At 39.3% G+C, this 24,837-nt stretch overlaps 1 protein-coding gene across 3 annotated transcripts in view; it reads right to left on the reverse strand.

Annotated features, from left to right (window-relative positions):
• lmx1bb (LIM homeobox transcription factor 1, beta b) overlaps positions 1-586 on the reverse strand; it is a 53,477-nt gene extending 52,891 nt beyond the window's left edge. Inside the window, exons 1-2 of one of the 3 annotated variants that reach the window (XM_081703739.1) lie at positions 383-586; positions 14-139 (exon numbers count right to left, since the gene is read on the reverse strand). In XM_081703739.1, the coding sequence (XP_081559865.1) occupies positions 14-83 (70 nt within the window). In that variant the 5' untranslated portion in view covers positions 84-139; positions 383-586. Of the gene's footprint in view, positions 1-13 lie in introns of all 3 variants that reach the window. The other 2 variants (XM_027009813.3, XM_027009811.3) reach the window with 2 other exon arrangements.
• Between the last annotated feature and the right edge of the window lie 24,251 nt (positions 587-24,837).

Genomic DNA, 24,837 nt, shown 5'->3' on the forward strand with positions numbered 1-24,837 from the left:
TGTAAAGACTTACCAAGCATAACTCCAAGAGTAGCTTGTCCCGTACGCAGCGGGTGATCTTCGATTTTGATACCGTCTAACATATCTGAATACTCAGACCTTTTTCCCGCGGAGAAGCACCGCTCCAGTGACTCAGGACCTGTTGCAATATCCATAACAATATTTTGTCAAACCTGTCCTTGTTTTAAATTCCAACAATAGCCCACAAATCAGTTGAAACCACACTCTCAATCCTATTGTGCATGTAGCTAAGATGGCCAACTTAGAAACTTCTCATCAGAGTTGGCATGGCCATTGACGGGATCTGCTCCATCATACCTTGCTTTGGCACACAGGCACGGCGAGTTCGAACAGCAAACTTGATAAACACACGCGTAATCACCTGCTTATTACAACTGAGTGAGGCTAGATGTGTTTTGCACAAAGTTTGTATCCCGGCCGCGTTGTTACGAACTTCAAAGAAGGATCCTTCCGTTCAGTACTACACATAAGTTGTCTCGACGCACGAAAATATGAAAGTAATCAGTAAAATCCAAGGAAATATGACTGAGATGTCACAATGTTAACTGTTAAATTAGTGTGCCATTCAGATCCCTGCCGCTCACGAGAGCCCTAAACCGAGATACAATTGAGGGAATACACCCTCCCCTTTCTGGTCGCGTCACTTCTCAGACTATTTACTGAGTTCGGGATACTATTGGTGCACAGGGTTCGTGCGCTCTGCAGACTGGAACTAAAACCGTTCCGCCTACAAAATCGCAACATCCAGATCAGAAGCGTATACGAGGGGAGTAAATATCTGTATACAGACAAAAAAAGGCATTAAAATCGCAAATACCGAGAAAACAATTAAATTCAAGGCGTAAATAGTTGAAAGAAAGAAAGAAAGAAAGAAAGAAAGAAAGAAAGAAAGAAAGAAAGAAAGAAAGAAAGAAGACCATCTGAGATCGAAAGTTGATTAGTATAGTAAACTCTAGTATACTAAAGTGAATAGGGGGACAGTGGGACTGATGTGAAAATTATTGGAGGGACATACGGACTCTCCTATGTCATGCTGCAAGCATAGGGTAATTTTTTTGTTTTGTTTACAATTTATTAAAAATTGTAATTTATAACTTATGTAATGTGTAATTTATTAAAAGCAAAATCAAGCAACACTTTGACATAAATGCAGCGCTACTATATATTACATTTCGTATTTCGTCATTAAAAAACAAACACAAAATGTCGGGCCTTTGCGATAACACGGATAATCCCGACAGTGCCATTATCGGGAAATATAGATTATTATTATTGTTATTATTGTTGTTATTAATAATAATAACATTATTATTGTTGTTGTTATTATTATTGTTGTTATTTTTTATTATCATCGTTGTTGTTGTTGTTGATGATGTTGTTATCCTATTATTATTATTATTGTGGCTGTTGTTATAAAATTCAATCAGATTAAGCACTTGTCTCCGTTTCTTGGTTCTATTATTTTGTGAGTCTTTTTATTCGATCATCAAGGCTCTCTACTCATACAGAGGCGGCGCTTTGATATCAGGTAGTGGAGCATCGCCCAGGCCGTTCGCATGCCTTGAACCTTTGTGGCCATTATGAAACCTCGAACCTTCTGACCCTTGTTTCCAATGCACCTGGAGATCAGGGCCGATAATTGCAGACGCAGCGAGGTCCAGATAGCGACTGACCGCGCAGCCTGGAAAAAAAGGAAGACCGGTGCGCGTAGCGCCACTGAGATTATTCGTGATAAATAATTTATATATGAAAAAACGAGCAAACGAGTAGCCTAAATATGCCGCGTCTGTAGAACCACCTTCATTCAAAAACAGTTTTGTTTATTTAACAACGAATAAATAAGGAAGCAGAGCTAACGAGAGCAAGCGATAAACTGTAGGAAACTTCCTAAATAATTAATATCATTGTCGATTCAGCACGCCAATCTCGATGTTGTACAAGATATTAACACGTTGATATTTTATTAGTTAAATGATTCGTAATTAGAGGTAGATTTGTTATTGACAAAATGTAAGCATTTCATTTAAAGGGAAATAAATACTCCCTGAATGCCATTACTTTTACAGGTACTATAGGAAAAGGCTCCCTTATAAATGTAAATAAAAACTGACATTATTTGAAGTCTAACTCACACCAGCACTAATTTCTCGTTGGTGTTCCATTTAGAATTTTCATATATACGGAACACTGTTCATTTTAATTCCTGCGTATGTTTGCACATTTGTGTACAAATCCAAATGTAGTAGTTTTTTTTCTTTTCTTTCTTTTTGTTGTTGTTCATTTCATGTGTCTTGTGTTGTTGCTAATATTTATGCCATTTCTGGGGTGGGGAGGTGCACTCCACATATCCCACCTCCATACTTATTTTAAATACCAGGGAATTATTTAGTTCAATCCAAATGCCGTTATCTAATCAAAAAACAATGCAATTTATATTTATATTCGCATTGACAGCACTTGGCCGACGCTCTTATCCAGAGCGACTTACATATTTATAAGTATAGCACTATGTCGGATGTCTTCACATTATTAGTCAGTCAACGTAGAAAAATTGCTGGAACCATGAATGCATTAAGCAACTTTACCTTGACCTTGTACTAGTATATTTTGGTCTTCAGCGGATAGAAAATCACAGCGCGGTTCTATTTAAACCTGCACGTTCTATAGGTGCTGAACGCAAAGTGCTGCGTCGCATTCCAGCCGAGTCTAAGCGCTGCGCATAATTTGTCATGTTCCACTATTTCGGCTTTGTGTCAGTGTTTCCATACCCCCATAGCTCGAAATTTCACGCAATTATGGGAGATACCTGTGCGCCTTCATTATGAAACAATTCTCCGCGGTCATTAAAAAAAGAAACCCTTCAGTCGACACTTTAAAATCCATAGGCCATTGCAGTTAAACGCATTTCTTCCTTTACAAGTTCAGCCGATAATGTAATGTTTTCTCCCAAATGCCCGTTTCCACAATGCAGTCTCTCCTGCTCAGAGCAAACAATCTAATGTAAAACCAATCTCCTGCATCAAGGACAAAATCAGGATAAGGAAAGGATGTGTGTGTGTGTGTGTGCGTGTGTTTGCTTGTTTGTGTGTGTGTGGGGGGGGGGACGGACCAAAGTCGTCTTCTAGAGTTAATTAGATAGTATTATTTATGGTCCAGTGTTTAAATCCAATGGATAAAACGTCCAAGAATGGAAATAAATTTAGCATTACACAGAAACCAACCTGTCATCACACTGAATGAATACAGTGGTCGGACCAACACATACATTATTTGCCAATCTTTATAGCGATAAACCGGTTAGATCGTTTATTGCATTAACTTGTATGTTTTGGAACTGTGTAACCACACAGGGGTTGATTACATTACAGTGAATGCTGGTAGCCTACAGGATCACATCTTACATATTGTATATCAATTACATTTTGTATACCGTTTATCGCTGTTTACTGTAATTTTCAGTGAAGAATACAACAGGTTTATCATAGAGAAATTACAATTCGATATTTATACAGAAAGAAATGATGTGCACGGTAAAGATTACGCAAATTACCCCCCAAAAATCAATTAACAGTAAAAATGTTAGTATATATATATATATATATATATATATATATATATATATATATATATATATATATATATATATATATATATCTAAACAAAACAAAATTATGAGTAGTAGTTTTAGTATTAGTATTAGAAGTATTAGTATTAGTTGTAGCAGAATTTCATGAGAAAGAAAAAGGTTTCAAATGGTTTCAAAACCATTGAAAATAAATATCCTGTGCTTCATAGACTTCACCATAACAGACAGGCACTTTAGCTACTTCAAAAAAACCTGCATGCATGACATTACTGTATCAAGAGATAGAGAGATTGTTTACCTCGCTGTCATAGGTTTAGCTGCATCCTTTGTGGTACATGAGTCTGAGGAACCACTGAACCGCTCCATTATCCAAATGACCCTTACTGAGATTTTGTGCAACATGCCCTCTCGTGTTGACGAGATGAACTGCAAAGAGCTCTGGAAGGGGAAACGCCGTGCAACGCACTTCGAACGCGCGTGGACCTAATTAGCGGTTGAGACAAAATGCCGCAATGCCAGAATCCACGATCAGAATATGTAAGACTGTATCATATCTTAAATTACAGCCCTAATGGTCTCAGTTCATGAACCAATTTATCTAATCAAACATTTTAACGTAAATGTAGAGAGAGTATTTTCTTCTTCTGAAATTGCACGCTACACGCCATGAAAGATGTAGGAGAAATAATTTTGTCAGAACCGCGGCGAACTACACTCAACGTCATCAGCCATACGCAAGAGGCACGATTTGCGTGTACGGAGGGATTTGGCCTATATTTCCCGAACTCCTAGTCACTGGTTTACGAAGTGTTTCATAAAGACAAACCTCACTGAGCATAAAAATAATTAGTGCAAACCACAATATTTACAGTTTTTTTTTAACCAAAAACAAAACGAAACAAAACAAAAAAACCTTTCGTTATTTATAACATCCCTAACCTGGAAGCATGGAAGCTTTCACGTATACTGTAGGCTCAGACTTTGGGCAAAATGCAAACCAGAGAACGACATTATGAAACAAGAAATGTTTTGTGAGCAAATCTTTCTTCTCATTCTTGTGCCCTCCCCATTGCAAAATGAAGCACCTAAGCCGCAGGTGTGTGGCACGTGCACCACTGACAGCGAGAAGCTAATTTAAACTCTACATAGGCCTAAATTTGGCAGCTTTGATACAGTAGGGTAGTTTTAGTTAAGGAAACCGGATTACTGAGCCACAAGGTAAGAAAAGGATTAAATGATTTCGGTGTGCTGGGACATGCGTGCTAGATCAGCGTCTTATTTATTGGGATTAGGTTTAAGGTATTATCAGATAGATAGATAGATAGATAGATAGATAGATAGATAGATAGATAGATAGATAGATAGATAGATAGATAGATAGATAGATAGATAGATAGATAGATAGATAGATAGATCTCAGCGCATATTTAAAAATAATGAAAAATGATATGTGCTTCGAGAAAGCAGTGCTTTTCAAAATTATTCGTTATACTATCATAGACCTTATCATTTGCACGTATGGAGAATTTCAATAAGAAATAGCCTATGGTCTCCTGAGTCGAAAGTTTGTTCGAATTGCCTGTAATCACTGGGACTGTGTACTGGTGGCATTATTATTATTATTATTATTATTATTATTATTATTATTATTATTATTATTTGACCACCTACAGGCTAACTCGCGTCCCTTTGTCAATGCAAAGAAGGTGAACTTTCGAGTAGGTGATCATCCTTTTAAGCCATCCTAGTCGGTACTCAATTCTAGTCTAGAATAATAACTATAAAACGTTTTCCTGTTAAACTATTTCATTATCAAAATTACTACCTGCTTAATATACTGATTTAAAAGAGCTGATATTGCTACTTAACCGCATTCACACTCGGAGCGTTACACTACCCTCTAACGATAATGAGTAATTATAATAATTTCATTACAAGATATGAAAACGTAAGTGTAAACAATTATTAGAATTATGATATATGATATTGCATATTATAAAAATAAATTTTGTGATGATTTTGTAACTTCCATTTAGATGTTCACTAACTTTCTAAATTGATTGAAAAGCAATATATTAGGGAAAAACATTCACTTTTGTGTTGCACTTATAATACACAATTTATCATTTTTAAATGTTATAAAAATGTATTGTTTCGCAAAGCACTATTTTTCAGTTAAGTCATTAGCTATTTTAAATGGATGTAACACACCAACTGAACAACATATTAGATATCCTTTCATTTCTACCGCTGTTATCTAACACGCTAGCCCACAGCAATCACTGGAATTGCTAGTGCGTAAATACCCAAAGTATAGAACAGCATTGTTGATTTATTTCCTTCTTGCGACAGTAGAAGTTAGAAACATCGCATACCAATGCTCTTTATATATTTACAAATTCGCGTCTCAACTATCTTTGAGATGATGATGATTTTTTTTTAAATTTACGATTAGTAATTAGTTATTAGGCAAAGCAGCGCACGTCTTTCCTCCAAGAAAATTCAGTATACCGAATATTATGTGTTTGTTCTTACTCTTATGTAAAAGATAAGGATTTTATAGCTTCATAAAAATAAAAACTTTGGGGGAATGTAGTAGAAAACAATGTTTTAACCAACTGTGGGAAGACTATTTAATGCTTGCGTTTAACAGGAAAGAAAGAAAGAAAGAAAGAAAGAAAGAAAGAAAGAAAGAAAGAAAGAAAGAAGCCTTTCTTCGAAGACATACAGTAAATTGGGCTGGCAGTTAACTTTGATGTTTGAATTGACTTTGATCTTTTAATGAGTGTTTCTCCGAACCATTGCACTCTTCCAGCGACGTCTTTTAAGTACAGAATAAAAGTAGTCCTTCTCGTTCCAAATATGGCTTGACACTTTACAAAATCGCCAGATATGATCAAGGAGCAGGGATCGTTTTAACTGTATGAGCAATTATTTAATTCATTAAAGAATTTAACTATTATTATAAATACGATATATGTTTACTATTATTATAAGCTGTCAATATTTTATTCTTTTATTAAGATACATTAAATGATATTTGTAAACATATACTGTTTTCTGTATTTAAAAAAACATTTATTTATTTATTTTGTGCTCTGGAATTGTATTCCAGCTTGCGCTTCGCAGAAGTATTGGCAAGAATAGTCCTCTAGTCTTTCACGCTCAGATGAGTGTAAATGTCTCCCCCTTGTGGTTCATCGAAGTTTTTTCTTCTTAGGTTCTTCAGACAGTGTTACTAGGCTAAAGATGTTTCACTTGTACTTTAAGATTTTAGGATATTAATAAAAACCAATGTATTTCATTAGAAAGTGTGGTATAACATTATTCAGTTTTATACTTCAGAAGGTCAAAAATGTTAAAAATGCAGTTAATGACCTGTGGTCTACATGTAGTGATCTCTCCAACATGAAGCAATTTAGGTCATGTCTACACTACCATGTCTCTCCCATCTGTGAGGGTTTTCTCTCTTTTTTTGATCACCAGGTGTTTTCCCATTGTAGAACTCATCAACACTAATGACAGTCAGGTTCAACATTGCATAAATGACACCTAAACATTGCCTCAAATCAAGAATACCACCAACCTGCTACAGAAAAGGCTCTTCTTAATGCAAGTATCAAGTACAGTTGTTCATTATTATTATTATTAATATTATTATTATTATTATTATTATTATTATTGTTATTATCATCATCATCATCATCATCATCATCATTTAGCCAACCATCTCTACCAACACAAAAATTTGGAAACTTTCATTTCATTTCATCCTGTAACAATTGCAGTATTTATATTAGCTCATTCACATACAAATACAAAATGTATTCAAGCTATCTGAAACACTGCCCATTATACATGGCTGCTGTATAGACCCTTTTATACAGTTGTTAAATATTATATACAATACCTACCTGACAACATTATTTCTCAAGTGAAGCGCATTTGTTTAATTAACTGCTTGCTTTTTTGTTGTCAATCTGTTCAAGTCTCAGTACATATAACAGCAGAAGTAAAAGAGCATGTAAGCATGAGCTGGAAGCTGTGGTGATTGTAGGCTAATGGTGTTCAGCAGTGACTTTCATTTCAACTGCCAACTGTTTCTCTAAAAAGCCAACTGTAAACTTGATGCAAGCATATGTTAGTACTGATGTAAACTGGAAAAAGTAATTTGTCAATTAGTTTAGCATTTAGTAATAAAGGTTTATGAGTAGACCTTTATTGTTTTGCTGAGAAGAGCGAGGTAATCCACCTACAATCTACATTTTTCCTATCCCGCCAGGAAAGGTTTCAGAGCCACGGTACTTTCACTTGTTTATATTAAGCTTTTATTCTGAGTTCTCTTATCAAAGGTTAGGATCCCAAGAAGTTCAAAAGTAAGTTTAAAATTAAACAGGTTACTTTGGCTTTAGTCTGATGTGGCATTGAGCTCACATACAAGTAGTTCTCTTTTCGACTGAACCTGGAAACTGTCATATGGAGTATGACATATAGAGTTTTTGGCAAATATCTGCTGGTGTCTTTTCTGAGAAGAAGAAAACGTGGCAACCAATCAAGCAAAGAAAGACTCCTGAAGCAACCACAGATAGCATATAGCTCTTTAATGCTGGCCTTACTCCTGGTCTTCTACATGTCCAGCCTTCTTCATATTCTAAAGAATAATGTGGAATAATCTGTGTACTACACAAAAATATTTGCAAAATACAGGATTGTACTGTAGGTATTTTTACATGTACAGGTATTTTTTACAGGTATTTTTACATTTACAGGTATTTTTTACAGGTATTTTTACATGCCTTTGTGTCCATATGCATTGTGTATCTATTGCATGGTTCTTAGGGGACACGGTGGAGATCTGGCCTTTGTTCACTCAGTGATTTCATAGACCAGAAAACAGCGGTGGCAGCTGACAGCAAGGCTTCCCAACTGGAGCCCGAGATTTACGATGTTCCCAGCAGATGGTTGTCTTCTCTATGTGATTCATCTCCATGCTGATTTACTCACTTACAGGCTCCTGCCAACCACGTCTCTGAGGCTGACTTTAAGATCCTTGCACTTACAAGAAGGATTTCCCTTTCGCTCTTATGTGGGACACCCAGGTTCAGCCAGAGCTCTTCGAATTACATGCGTGTCCTGGGTCTTGCGGCTTGTACACGAACATGTTCATTCAGAGACTCCAAGCCATGTCGAAAGCAAGTGGGTTTTAATAGCTCCTGATAGGTGTGTAATTATGCACTGTAGTAAGGATTACAGAGGATTCACAGAGAATGGAAAGTTGTGCCCTTATGGCCATCAGTAGAAACTGCATGAGCAGGGAAACAATGGAGTGCTCGACAGTCATGCCTCAGTGTGTGTGTCATGGGGCTCACTGATCTTAGTCACACACTGATGTCATGTCACTAAGGGCCAGCCAGTGGGCTTCTGTTTTGAATCGCCACCTCTTAATGCAATCATCTTTATTAAACAAACAAAGAAAACCAAACAGAGTTTGCATTAGTTTGCAAAGCATGCTACCATAGATGGGGAAAAACTATAACTCAGAGGTTGAACAACCTTTGCTGTGTGGGTCCTGTCAGCCCACTGTGTATCCGGGTAGCTGTCCTCCCAGATGGTCCTCATCCGGCTGATTCTGATGCTTGTGGTGGTGATGGGGAGATCCATGTGGTAGATGTCAAAAATGAGCATCTCCATTCTGTCTGAACATTAGACAGAGTGCAGAGAGACGGCATGCACACTGTTCTCAGCTGCTGACCTCAGTGTAGCCCATAAAAGAGTAAAAAAAAATGTATAAAAGACTCATGTTGACTTGTGTCCAAAGCACTGATCCTTTACCCAAAGAAAGCACACTGTTTGAAGGGTTGGCCAGAAAGGAGCTCCTTGATCATGAAAACCAGTTTCAAACTATTTCAGCCATTGGCCTGTTTCTTGATCTTAAACGGTGTCCTGCAGCTTCCTGTGCAAATAACAGTCAGAATTAATCAGTGCACTCCTTCTCGCTGATGGGTAGGTCACTTACCCGCCCCTTTAATCAGACGGCATATATATATATTCAGATGTTCAGGTCAGCTAGGTATAGTTATGAGAAGTTAAAGAAGCCAGGTAGGACCAGGCAGGAGAGGTTAAGGTCAAGTGGGTTTACTTTCATAATTTTTAGAATTTTCAGTTTCATGCTCGTTCCAAGAAAGTTCTGAACAAGGTTCTTATGAATTTTTCATTATATAGAACTGATAGTTTGCAATGATTATCTTTTCATTTTTCAAAAACTATGTGTTTGCAAATATTAAGCTCTATTAATATCATTCTAAAACAGCAAAAGGTAAATTAAACTGAAAACAAGAGAAAAAAAGAAGAAATACAAACTCTAACATCACTGAGCAGAAACCATGGCAATCTAATGACGTTCTTAGAGAACCCCATCTGGAGGTTAGCACAAGGGCTCTGGCATAGTTAGACATGGCACTTGTTACGCTGACCCCACTTTGCAAAGCCAACACGGGTTTGAGCTGCATGACAAAATGAAGGAATGGGTATTTCCTTTTCCATTACACTTCACATCAAGGTTGGTAGTTGGTAGTTGCATCAAACACTGCCAAAATATGATTCATAATGTATGATACATGTACGGGTTTGGTCAGTTCTGCATTTGGTTTAATAATTTATGTGCCACTTCTGGTTATGGGCCACTACAAATTAAGGGAATGGAACACAAATCAGAGGCTTATTAGCTACTCAAAAATTATATTTATAACAAAAATAACAACAAAACAAAAGAAGTAAATAGATTTAAAAAGGCCAGTCTTCTTTAGGCTTCTGGGTAAGGGAGGCCTCTACTGGGTGTTTGTTCAGGGAAATATGTGTGGGGAAGGGGCCAATTCTCAGGGGGAGTGTTAGGAGTAACAAGAAAACAAGCTCCCTCCACCAAATCCGTTCCTGTACCTGCCAGTGTTCTCCCTTCAGGCCACTTGCAGCATCATAAACATCATAACAGGGGCCGGGCTCCCCCAGGAGCCCGCATGGGTTTCCTATGGGGGGGACTCTGGGCTTGCACTCTTATTGCATCCAGGTGGCCGTGTTAAAAAGCACCGCCAGGCCATAAATGTCCCATAAACTGCGAGTGGCACCTACAGAGGTGGTCAGGGTCACTGCACCTGTCTGTGGACTGAGATGTTTCCCTGTCCTAAGCCTCCCCAATGCCCCCACCTCCATGCCATCATGACGCTCGGTTATTTCAGTAGTGGTAAAGGTCTATTTTCATATGAAGTCATATTCACATCCTCTAATTGTCCTGGAGGGGATGTCTTGAAAAATAAGTTTGACTTATCAACCAGAATCCAGCATTTCGCTAATGTGTCTGACACCAGCATGCTATTAGCAGTATCTTAAGTAATAGATAAGAAAAAAAAAAAGATATACCTATTTAACCTTTACCTATCAGCATGTGTGGGCAGGCATGTGGGGGTGGGGCCAGTATCCCCTAGTGATTTAATTGGTACACAGATTAAGTAAACGTCTGGACATGGGGCCACACTGCTTTGATCTGACTTGAAAGGAGCTAATTGATCTTTTTGTTCCACTCGCCGCTGGCTGTCAAGTGGAAAGAAAGAAAAATTAATAAGGAACAAAAAGTAGTCATGTCAAAGAAAAATAGTCCATAAATAATTAAATATCTGAGAGGCGGTGGAAGAAGATGCGAGAAAGTTAGAAAATTGAGTTCTTTGAGACTCAGATAGTGAGAGTGAAAGAGAGAAAGACTGAAAAAAATGTGTGTGTACAGACAGGACAGCCAGCAGAAGAAGAAAGAGATCAGCTCACGCCTGGTTCCAGTGCTCTTCAATTACTCTAATATGCCTCACATTGCAGAGACATTCTGATGGAGGGAGAAGCAGAGGGAGAAACCCCGTGGAGTGAGAGAACTTGCCTGGCGCTTTGATATGCCTCCGTTTTCTCTTGGCCAGATCCAGCCATGATGGTTTTCATCTCCATCTGCCCCCAGAGTCCACTTTGAGCTTGTTAAGAAGGAAGTGCAGTGAGGACTGTGCATTTTAGCCCCCCCCGACAAAACCACAGTGGCACACTGCCCTCCACCAAACCATCAACGGAATAATGTGAAACAAAAGGCTTGCAGAGCCACAATAATTAACATTAATTGAAAGTATCTTCCACTTTCTTGCATTTAAAGCATTCACAGAAGGTATTATCTGCTACTAGGCACATTCTATTAGACAATAATAGGAATACTGCAGGTAAATTATGTATTCTCAGCTTTGTGTGAAGTGGTCCAGAGTTCATGTTCTACTGGGCCTTGCCCATCCAGAAGCACATAGAGACTCAAGGCAGTTTAGATAATTGTCAAGGACAAGAATTCATGTTTCTCCACATTGGCTGAGTGTTTGACTAGGAATGGAGAGCATAAAGATATGAGCCCACTCCCACCCCAACTGCACCCTTGCCCACTCTCCAAGACGTGCCTTGCGATGAATGGCTCTTTCGTTCCACCCTCCATTGGAAGCAGATGGACAGTGTGATCTCAGGAGAGCATGCCTGTGCACGATCTCCCAGTCATGGGTCGACAGGTTTCTCTCATCTTCTTACTCACTCTTCGCACTTGGTGGACATATGCTGCACACATTATGTGCAGTGTGATCATAGTGAATTTTCAGGCTGAGAATATCTGACATGATCCAAGCCTTTTCCATTTGAAGACATTTTTCAATACCAAAACCATGACTTTTCTAATTGCATCCTGGATGGAAAGAAGTTTAATTTAAAATAGCTGCACTCTGCTTTTCACATGATCATAAAATCACATTGCTACTTGCTTTAAAAATGCTCACACACACTAAGGTTTTAAGACAACTATTCACTAACTATTCACACACTTCACACACACTAAGGTTTTAAGCCAAAGAGAAGTGCATGCATGGATCGCTGGTTCTTTTTATTTTCTATATTTTCATTTTACGGTGTGGTTTCAGAATACCATCATTACTTTCCCCATCACAAAAGCATAACAGGGACAAAAGTAAAAACATGTGAGGAGAGAATGTGTGGATGCAGTGTCACTGGGCTTGGCAGGGGTGGGGCTATGTTTGGAAGCAGTGTCTATGTGCGCATCTGGGGTGGGACTATGTGTGGAGGCAGAGTCACTGGGTATGGCTGGTCCAGACCCTCCAAGAGTCCAGAGGGCTGGGTTAGGGCCTTCTCCAGCATACTCTGTTGAAAGAGAGTATATTATGTATATATGTATATTATGCACATACATTTATGAAAGAAATACCTGTATTTATAATGACAATACAGAGCCATAAGAACATTGTTTTAATCACATTTTTGCCCAAGTGGGAGCATTTCTGAGCACTGTAAATGTCTGTCTGTGTGTGTGTGTGTGTGTGTGTGTGTGTGATGTGTCACATACGGGTAAAATGTCTGAAATGCTACAAGCTGAGGGTGAGACTTGGGAGGTACAGGTATGGAGCAGATCTAAGCCTGTCAGCCAGGCCCTGTGGGTGCACTGCCCCTCAGTAGCTCCAGATTCTCGCCTTCGTAGGGACACATCGGAGCCACCCTATTGTCTCCAAGCTCACAAAAGCTGAATGGAGATGTGCATGGCACTTATCAACATACCAAAAAGAGAAGTACCTGCTGTAATTACCCTATAAAAAACATACACATTAAAGGTACTAGAAACTGAATTTCTATAGATTTATATTTATGCATTCTTTATAAAATGTATAGAGATATACTAAATTTGAAGTTTACATATTTTAAATCTGCATATTATACTGCTTTTAAGAATTGTGCTTTCCCCAAAAATTATAACATGGTGTTACATAGCCCATTGATTAAGAAATATGTTGCAACAAAGCATGATTGCTTCTTTTAGCATTCAGACAAATATCCATTAAATTATAATGCGTGTGGTACTTTCAGGTTCTGTCTAACCTTGTACAAGAAGGATATAGTGAATCAACTTAATTTTCAGTCTTGTCTGAGATAGGTTATCTGCAGACACCAGATCCTCAATGTCTCTGCTCTACTAATATGTCACGGACTGCTTCTCTTTCAACTGGTCATGTGGTTCCGCGCGCCACATGTAATGGGAATTCATTTAGTCTTGTTTGTACCCACGCCCTTTTTTGTCAGCACACACCTGTATATTGTTTAGTGTTATAATGTCTGTGTATTTAAACCGCTGTTGGTGTGTGCAGCTTTGTCAGTCATTAGCCGTTCATCGTTGTTAGTGTTTGCAGTCGTGTTTATGTTCACAATGCTTATTCATGTTCAACATTTATGTGAGTGCCATTGTCTTACATGTGTGTCAATAAGTGTCTATCACCATCGAGGGAGTCCATAAGTCCTGCTCCTTGCCCTGCGGCACTCGGGCCGTTGCATAATAACTTTTCATAAACACCTAACAATTTCTGGAATTGTTCAAACATCCTATTAAGGGATATGTTAGAGTTAAAAGCTAGCATTAAAATGTTTTTTATAGCTTTAATCATGTTGTGCAGCTAGTTGGATGAGTGGGCTGGGTACAATTTTATAATTTGCATATAACTGACAAAGTTTGAAACAAACTATAGGATTATTAATGCTAGTAGAGCAAATACACTTAAGCAATTAAAAACAAATGTATTAAAATATATATTAAATATAAATTAACAAGGAAATAGGGGTTTAAAAAATGACACATTTTGCCTTGTATCACTTCAGTACAACTTAAGTGTATTTTACCCCTCTTTCAGCCCATTCTGTCCAGTACCTCATAGCATGAGTGGGGAGTCTAGAGAGCTTGCCAAACAGTAAAACACGTCCACTTCTCCAACCCTCAGCTGCTGTTCAACTGCACAAGGTGGACACTGTTTTGGCCCGCATACAGAACACCCGCTTTCATCTACTCAACACGCTGACACAGATTGGACAACCTCTGACTATTAACATCTAACACACACACACATACAGAAAGAGGGAGAGAGTGAGTGAGTGAGAGAGAGAGAGAGAGAGAGAGAGAGAGAGAGAGAGAGAGAGAGAGAGAGAGAGAGAGAGAGAGAGGGTGAGGTGGAGAAATTTAGTTGTAAAGCCCAATATAACAAAATGCAAAATACTGATGTAACACATTGCAATTATAATACAAAACAAGCAAGATGACATTTTATTCTTGTCTTTATTTAACTTTCCATTTATGTGAATTACATAAAAGATTAAAACTTTATGTAGTTTGTCAAAGGTTCCTTTAACTGACTTCAAGTTTTAACTATTCTTTTGGTACATATAATTCAAATTGTGTCTAATTCACATCTGACTGACTGAAAGCCTTATGTTTACAAGGCCTTAAAAACCTTGTGCAGCACAATGCAGTGTATTTTAATTAAAACATGGCATTTGTATGTGTTTTGTTTCTTTTTTCAGATTTATACTGACCTATAGATTATATTGACCTATACATTATACTGAAAACAAGTTTACATTTCTTTTTTTTTTTTAACTAAATCAAAAACACTGTATTTAAGGTATAGAATTTTACACAAACCTGACTTGTGGCATATTCTACCCACTTTGGGAAAGACTTCTCTGATGTGAGACATGTATAAATGTGATGTATAAGCTGAATTGTGGCTGTCATGTCTGGCTCGCTGTTGAGAGAGCACTTTTAAGTGTGTCTTCCCTTTTTTAACCTGGATCTTTCCGTGTCTCTCAGAGCAGGAGGTCCATCAGGGTTGCTGCCATGGGCTTCAGGCTGAAGGCATACTCATACTGCAAACCAAGAAGCGAATGAAACATTCTGACTGCAGAAGAAATGCTTCTACTTACCCTGCTTTAATGAGGCTAGAGATATCCCTGGGAGTGGCAGACACTGGGAAAGCCTTCAGAGGTAGGCAGCGCAAGCCCTCACTGGCCAAGGCACTCTGCATTTAGCAGGAGAAGGGAATATCCGTTTTCAAGATTTCAGATTGAAGTTTGGGTGGTTGGGTCATTTTTTGTAGTTTCCCCACTTTGTTCATGTGAATTCTTTTTTCAGTTTTCTGCAACAATGTGACAAATCTAAAAGATGATTAAATCTCAATTAAAATAAATGTAAATTACTGGGAGATTTACTTTTTAATGAAATTACTAATATAAATGATCCATTATATTTAATATTCCAGTTGCTGTACAAGAATTTCTAGGGATCCATGGGCATTGAGAGTTATGATAAACTGGGATATTATGATGCTGTCACTTCACCTCTCTTTTGTCACTCAAGTTTGTTGACTGAGAGCGGCGGACTGCTGATATTCCAGGGTGCCCTCATGCCTGTGGTTCCTTCTGGTTCTTTCCTTTTAGCTGTGCTGCCATAGTTAGATCTGCCAGAGTCCATCATTACACATTATAGTTCCCTAATTTACACACCCTCATACCTGGACATGCCTAATAATCTATTCTATCTTTCTGCTGAGGTACACCTACTACTGATGGCATGATGTTATTGAGCCTCAACCCGTCTCAGCTGCCATGGCTACTCCTACCCCAGCCAACTACTCTCCATTGCCCTTAATAGATGTTCTCTTGCGGGATGTCATGATGTAACTGAGCCTCTACCCATCTCAGCTGCCATGGCTACTCCCACCACCCCTGATGTACCCTACTGTAGCCCACCACACCTCCTCCCAGCCAACTACTTTTCCGTTGCTCTTAATGGACGTTCTCTTGCGGGATGTGTTTCTGACACATGCACACCGTCGGGACAAGACTAGGACCTCTAGAAAGTTGGAGTTCTAGAGTGCTTTTTAAACTTTTTTTTTTTTAAACTTTTTCTTAAAATTGTTATTATTGTGGTGACCATTTTTGGCCAGAGATGGATGCCCCCAACCCCCCCCCCTCCCGAGTCTTGATTCCTTTCAAGGTTTCTTCCTCATGCTCTAGGGGTTTTTTCCTTGGGGCTTGGGCTTGCTTTGTGACAAGATCTATTGTAAAAAGCAGTATATAAATCAATTTTGATTTAATTTTATTTGATGAATTAATACGTACTTTATATACTTTACTTTTCCCTCACCCTGTTCTATAAAATGTAAGCTTGAAATTAGACCACGTGAGAACATGGAAAGCATGAGATCATTATTGTGTTACAGGGCTGTCTAGTCACTGGTTTTCTCACTATATTCCACAAACATACAGTAGGGTTATTTGTCAGTTGACTGGTCTGAGACCCTTGTCATGGTTAAAATTTGTATTCGGTTTCAGTGCAAGACCCAGTGGAGTGAGTGTCAAGAGTCTTTCCTATGTCTGCAAGCGTATTTTGCTCATTGCCGCCCCCAAGTGTATCCAAGTATGAAACAACAAAGTAAAATCGTGAACCATCTTTCATGAACCTCGAATTTCAGGGACAATTGAACTAAATGCAACATCCACATTCTTGTCCCCAGCACTTCTAAAAGCAAGGTACGCCGACGATTCTAATAGAAACATTTAACATTTGAATCTGATAGTTTACCTAAACCAGGTGATTAAGTGTAATTAAATCAATTTACCAGTTACCTTTCACTTCATGTGCAGATGTTTTCATACTGACAGTTTACAATAGAACAGTACTGTACTGTTACACAGGCAGTAATATTGTATTCTTGCTGTTCTTTAAAATTCTAACTTTAAACACTATAACCGTTGCTTAACACTATAAAGCATCGCTACAACCTTCGCATATCTTGTTTTTAGTCTTGTGAGAGCTCTCTCTCTCTCTCTCTTTCTCTCTCTCTCTCTCTCTCTCTCTCTCTCTCTCTCTCTATATATATATATATATATATATATATATATATATATATATATATATATATATATATATATATATATATATATATATATATATATATCACCTCTTAGGTATCTTAAGTATCTAAATTCCATTGCTCGTAGAATATATTTTTGATACTGTCATCATTTCATTAAACAAACAAACAAACAAACCATATATACTAGAGGTCAGTGAAGGAATTTTTCTCATTTCCACTGGAAATGAGTGAAATTCCACCACTGACCTCTAGTGGAGAATGTATGAATTACTGTGTTACTGGAATTTTTTGTCTGAAAGCGATATAATAGCCTAATGTATAATCACATATAATAGCTTAGATTTATATAAAGGAATGATATACATTACTACACCTGTGTAAACAGTTAAATAGTTTATACAGGCTCAAAAAAATGGATATTTTTATTGCATTATAAATTACTTTACAACAGACTAACCATCTAGACTATTATCACCCCCCAAAACAAAAGTGAATGAACATAATTATACATGTATTGCTATTTATTTATTTAAATAAAGGAATCAAACCATGATTGCAAATTTGTTAAGATATATATGATATTTTATCTCCACTGTGAGCCAAATTAGATGGCTAAAGAGTCTTCGCTGTGCACATTTACACTTTTATATTTAAACTCAAACCTTTAGGGTGCTGGCAAATATTGTAAGGGAACAATTTGTACAACCCCCTACCCTTTTTTGTATGTTTCTGTACATTCAGCTTGCTGTCAAGTTGTATGTCTAAATGTCCTGCCTGCTGGGCTGTCTGCTGGGCTGGTCAGTGGTTGTTAAAACTAAGCGTATCTCTATGAGATGTCATTCAGATTCAAGTCACTAGGTGATGCTGGAGGATAAAGAAAGCATTATGTACAGAGTCGAAGAATACGCAATCATACAACACCACCACCCCCATCCACACCTACACCCACACACACTTTCATCTCGCTGAAGCAAAACCACAAGTTCTACCAACATGTCACATGTCACATAACGCATAGTTCTAATAAAAAGTCATGCATGGCACCAGGCATAAATAAACAAGGATATGAGAGAGAGAGAGAGAGAGAGAGAGAGAGAGAGAGAGAGAGAGAGAGAGAGAGAGAGAGAGAGTGGAGCAGGCGATGATGGATGGGGGGCGGTGTTGTGAGGGAGTGAACATATCACTGTCTGCCATTTTTACACAGGCCGATGACAGAACGGTGACATGCGGAACATGGGCGGCAGCTTGCGAGATGAGCAGAGCTTCATTTCCTGTTCCTGCTCAGTGCAGGTGAAAATATGTGACATGTTGTCTTCATTAATTCCTCCTCCATTTGAATTTCTCCCGCTCACTACTGCTCTAACTCTCTCTTACTTGCTGTCTCATATGAATATACACACATGTACAGGCACACACACACACACACACACACACACACACTGAATAATACATATAAATAATACACTGTGGAATGTTGTCTGGTGGTACATTAAATTAGGGTCACTTTTTTGGTGAGGGGTGGGGGTGGGGGGGAGTATACATAACCACTTTTAACAGATTTATTTGACTTACTTACTTACCAATAACAATTTCCTTCAATGCCTATATGGCCAGTTACTCTTATTCCTCTCCATTCAGCTGTTTCTGATAAGTAAAATAAATGAATAAATACATAAGAAAGTAAAAAAAAGTAAAAATAAATAAGATTAATATAGTCATATACTAAATCAGTTGTCATAAAGACCTACTACTTCACTAGTTACTTTTCAGTAGTTCTGATGCAGCCCGGCATATTTCCCTGAAGTTCAGTCTGTTTTAGATACAGAAAATGTTATTCAAACAAGGCAGAGGTGCAGTCTATATGAGCGAAACTAGTCTAATATAGATTTCCACACAAAATTCGATCACTTCATGTCTATAATTCTGTCAGATTTACAAACCAAAAAAAAGTCTTTTAACTGGGTTGCTAGGTGGTGGGGTGTGAGTGTAAGCAGACTGATTTAGGCTTATATCAAATTATTTTGTCAAATGTATGGCCAAAACGGACATCGAAGAAACAGAACCCACCATCAGTGTGTTTGGGCATTTTAGGCCTTGTTTAGGCCTTGTTAAGGCTCCGTACAAAAGATCATATAAAAGGTAAACTTCATGTATCTTCTCGGGCCATACGCTTAGGTGAAGCAGCCCACACACACTGAAAAGCAGTCTGACCAATGGTTGCGCGTGGGGCGTGAACATGATAGTCCAATTGCGGCGTGCGACTAGGCGGAACCTTTAAAGAATGATCTAAGTAAAGCAAAACCAGCAGCATAGAGTATCACCACTGTAGAAAGTAAATGTCAGCATGAAAGAAAGACTTGTTAAGCATTTTAGAGATCCCGGCCGGACACATTTTAGGTCCCAGATAGGAGACATGTCCGGGGGAAAAGAAGACGCACGACCAACTTAAAATTAAATCTGACTTTGAATGCCTACATTAAGTAAACATCTAACACGTTTCCTTAATGTCTCGTTCAAAGTGTACTCTGTTGTTAATGGTATACACTCGTACATTCTATACTCAAACCCCCGTCCGCTCTCTCTCTCTCTCTCTCTCTCTCTCTCTCTCTCTCTCTCTCTCTCTCTCTCTCTCTCTCTCTCTCTCTCTCTCTCTCTCTCTCTCTCTCACACACACACACACACACACACACACACACAACACGTACATGCTAAAAATCATTACCCCGCCTTCAATAACAACATTTTTCAGCTGTGCAAACTACATAAAGATGTCAGCTCAAATCGCTAACTAATTAACACTTAAAAAGACACAAATTAGATATGCGTGGCTAAAAGCAATTATAATCTCCACAAGTTTTGCTAGTCATTTGGGAAATGAAAAGAATGCCTAATTGCTGGAACCAACATCTTCGACAAAAAATGGCTTAAGCGATGCCTGTTAGAAAATGGTCTTATCTACAAGTCTGATGGTGATTACTGCAGTTTTCTGCAATTACTTGCGCATATGTTTAATGTCACAAAGATGCCTTTCTTTAATGAATGTCTTTTTAATAGTATTAGCAGTCAGTCAGTTATGATGTGCATGAAGAGCTCAGCTAACGCAGTTAGTATACTGGGCCTAATGCAAGAATACACACAAGCCTAAGGAAGCCTCTTGCACACGCAACTATTAACAAGTAAACGAGGCCGGGCACTTCCTTAAAACACGCTGATAAATGTATTGTGCTGAATTCCAGCAAATGATAGGCGTTTATCCTCAGCTACAAAACATACTGTGAGAATATACAGAAATAAATTTCAATTTGCTATTGGTGATATACGTAGGATTCCTCTCAGATGTAACGGGTTACAAATTTGCAACGCAGTAAAAAAAAAATATATTTTCCCTCGTGCTTGGTGACCACTCCACAGGCGAACGTGCGAGCGCGCGAGGCGAGAGAACAGCGTCGCCAGGACGAGGATGCGACCGAGGCGCAATAGCGGCAGACGCCCGCGCTCTCTCTCTAATTATCGGGGCAAACGCTGCGACTTCATCGCCGACAGCCCTCGCTTCACCATTAATCTTGCGCTGTCGCCCACTTCACTAAGCCCTGTGCCGATACACTATCTCTGCTCCCTTTCATCAGGCGAGCTGCCGTTAGCCTGTAATTAATGAATCCCCCTATCCCTCTCTCTCACCCCCATATTACGTCTGTTATTCCAAAACACAGTCTAGGCCAGAGGAATAGGAAAGACCACCATGATGGTTATGGCAGATCACAATATCTTATTTTAAGCTTTTGCAGTTTCACCATGTTAATAATAACTATTATACATTGAGGACCTCACACTAAATATTAGGGGATATATGGAAGCTTGATTGATAGGTGTCTACTGAACTGTTGGAGCAGCAGTTATCCTTCAGGGTGTGGGTGTATATGCCATATATGCATGTAGGTATATCTGTATTTATGTATTTTACTGGCACAACAGTATAGTTATTCATAAGGCTCAGCTATAACATGACTGGGTAAAGTCACATTTATTTAGATATGTCTTTTAACAACAGCCATTGTCAAAAAACAGCTTTACACATGTCCAAGTCCAAGCCCCCAGTGAGCAAGCTGAGGGCAACAGTGGCAAGGAAAAACTCCCTAGAGCATGAGGAAGAAACCTTGAGAGGAACTAAGACTCAAAGGAGGGGCCCATCCTCCTCTGGCCAACAAAGTCTAGTGACTTTTAGGTACATTAGGCACAGTCTAGACCCCAAAAGGTACAGTGAAGACCCCAAACAGGCTGTACATGGCACAGTGTAAACCTCAAACAGGCTGTACTGGGCGCAATGTAGACCCCAAACAGGCTGTGATGGGAGAGAAGACACACTCCTCAGCTGAGCTAACAGCACCTGCTCACACTGGCCACTGGCCTATCAAGTACTGGCAGCTCTTCTACAAAGATATTTCACTAATGAGGATGAGAGAAAAGAAATGGAATGAGGGCATAGAAACACAACTCTCTCTCTCTCTCTCTCTCTCTCTCTCTCTCTCTCTCTCTCTCTCGCTCTCTCTCTCGCTCTCTCTCTCGCTCTCTCTCTGTCTCTCTCTCTCGCTCTTTCTCACCCCCACACACAATGCACAGCAAAAAAAAGCAACCAACCCCTTCTGAACATCCAGTAGTAAATGATCCCTAAATTAATTGCCTATTTGCATCTTTTTTAGACTCTAATCAAATTTGTGCAGTTTTGTGTACATTCTGATTTTAACAATTAAAAAATATCTATCTAGCATTAGAACATAACTAGGATATACACCCCAATTCTCCACATTATTTGCATTGTGTGCATTTTGTGCATTGAGTCCCTGTACTGCAGATGTAACATTTCAAACATGAAGCTTCCTTCCCAAACAGACATAAATATGAGAGCAGTTCTTTCCAGTCCTGCTGTTATTAAATGTTGAGCTTTTGCCCAATAACAGCTCCTGATTACCCTTCTGGGACAGCACACTTTGCATATTGGGCCCTTGGCAGACACCCACCCTGGCTTTATGGCCTCACCCTCACCCTGCTCCTCGATCTCTGAAGGGGATTTGTTGGTAATGCCCATTAAACTGTCTTACTGTGTCTGAAATCCAAAGCAGAGAAAAGAAAGACAAAGACTCAGGAGAGAAGAAAGAGCAGAGAAGAAACATCACTTGCTAGGCCTATGGTTAAGTGAGCATGCTTAAGATCCTTAATCCTGTCATTCACTCCATCTCTCTCCCTTTCTCTTTGTCTCCCTTACCCCCTCCCCCCCTCCCCCCCCCCCTCTCTCTCTCTCTCTCTCTCTCTCTCTCTCTCTCTCCACTTTCTCTCAGGAGCATAGTTTCTGTGACTGTAGCCAGAAGTCCTGATCTGAGCCAGATATGCTTGACCACATTCATTCATCATTCCCAGTTATGCTGTAGTAGAGTGGGGCTCGACTATGGACCCTAACCTGACTGGAGTAGTGCATAACTAAGCACGGATAATTTGAGAACATCTCACCTAGATGAATATGAAGGGATATCAGAGAAATCATTGCACTGTATATATGCATATGATGAGTTTGATTCAATACATCAACAAGTCCAACAAATAGTGTAATATGCCTGACAATACTGAGTAATTTAAAAATATAATTTAATTTCAGTAGATAATGATGCATAACCGCAATGGCTGGAACTTTAACTGTAAGATTGTTCAAAATGTACTTATATCTGACTTTGGGAGCAAACCTTTCAGATATCATGATGGCCACTTCATCAACCGCTGCGAAGGAAAGAAGCATATTTCAACATATCTTATCAAAAGCAGCCAAATCAACACATACAATCCTACATGACAAAAAAAAACAAAAACAAAAAACTTTACACTGTACACTTCACTAGTCAGACTGCAAAATAATGAATGAAAATACAATTAACTGGATGTACTGTGTGAAATAGCAGGACATTCAAAGTCTGTGGATCCCCTTGGAAACCTGCTCACACAAAGCAAATGAAAAGCTTTAAAATAATAATAATTAAACAAAATCTGCCACTGTACTGGAGTTTCTCCCCTCCCCCCATCTTTGCGTTAATTACTCTTGATTATTCCTGATCCTGTCTCGTCAGGGAGACGTCCGGCTCTAAAAACAAAGCACCTCGTGTGCTCGTCAAAGGAGTGAGGAAAAAAAAAAGAGACAAAACATTTGCCGGATATCAATTTGCATGAAAATAAGCTTGAATGTTGGGCTCTCATAAAGAAAAAGGAAGAGAAAAAGAAAGGACAGAAAAAGAGTGATGTAGAGAGAGAGAGAGAGAAAGAGACAGAGATATAGAGAGAATGAAAGAGACTGAGTAAGCAAGAGAGAAAGAGAGAGGTGGATTGAAAAGAGGACTTGCCAAGAGCGCGGTGGTATAATTAGCATTCTACCAAACAAACGAGCTTCAACAGGGCTATAATTAAGCAGGCCTGTAATTAAGTGTATGCCCTTTATCATAATGATCATGGTTAAAGCGCCTTTGATGGCTGCCAGTGGGTTATTAACGGCATAACCCACGCCACACAGCGCCCCCGCTAGAATCAGGGTGTCATGACTGTCAGGCCAAAGAGTGCCCCTTTGTTTATCAAATACATTAGGGCCCAAATTAACACAGGGTGACGTGGCAGCACAATAGCTCCCATTGACTGCTATGAAGAAAAATATCTGGCCCACCAACAACCCGGAAAAACGTCTGATTTGCGTCAAGGAAGGTGGACAAGACCGGCGTCAGGTGGAGAGTCAGGAGCAACCGCTGTGCTCTGGCACAGGAAGAGGAAGTCATAAAAGGCCAAATGGATCTTCTCATGATTTACTCAGATGCTATGAATGCTGGGGGAGAGAGGATGGAGGGAGTACCTATGACACTGTAATACTGTTACATTACTCTGCCATGGCTGAATGGAGCTTTGTCCCTGACTGCTGTTAAACACAGGGGAGCTGTGAGGATCTGTCATCTTTAAAATGATATGAAATATCTTTGAGGCCCCTTGTCTATAAAATGACCTTTCAATGTATGCACCTTCACAGGCCCCCCCAGGCCCAGCGAGGGGCCTGTTGAGAACTCGCAGAAACCGATCTTCTCACCAAGACAGCTTCAGCGATCTGCAGCACTACGGCAGTCCCACTGTTCACGCATGTTCATCACCCTTACAGCCATTGAAGAGTGATGTGAGCAAATTGCACGACTTGGAATTGGACTATTCAGTGGCTCCGGTTGCCGAGAGTCTGGCTGGCTGGTAGGGCTCAGGCGATTGAGGCAAGGACACTGATGGGTTGTTCAGCTCCATAAAGCCGCATGGATAAACACATGCATGGCCAGCTGAGCAGCACCTTGTGCTGGGAGAGCCATGGGCGAGACAGGCCCACATTTGAATCAATATGACGTACTGGCGCGGCAGCGGGCTGGGCGGCTTTGATGGTGTGTGGGCAGGCATGCGATGCAA

This window comes from Electrophorus electricus, chromosome 20 (assembly GCF_041902795.1).
Source record: "Electrophorus electricus isolate QZ-2024a chromosome 20, ASM4190279v1, whole genome shotgun sequence".
NCBI lineage: Eukaryota > Metazoa > Chordata > Actinopteri > Gymnotiformes > Gymnotidae > Electrophorus > Electrophorus electricus.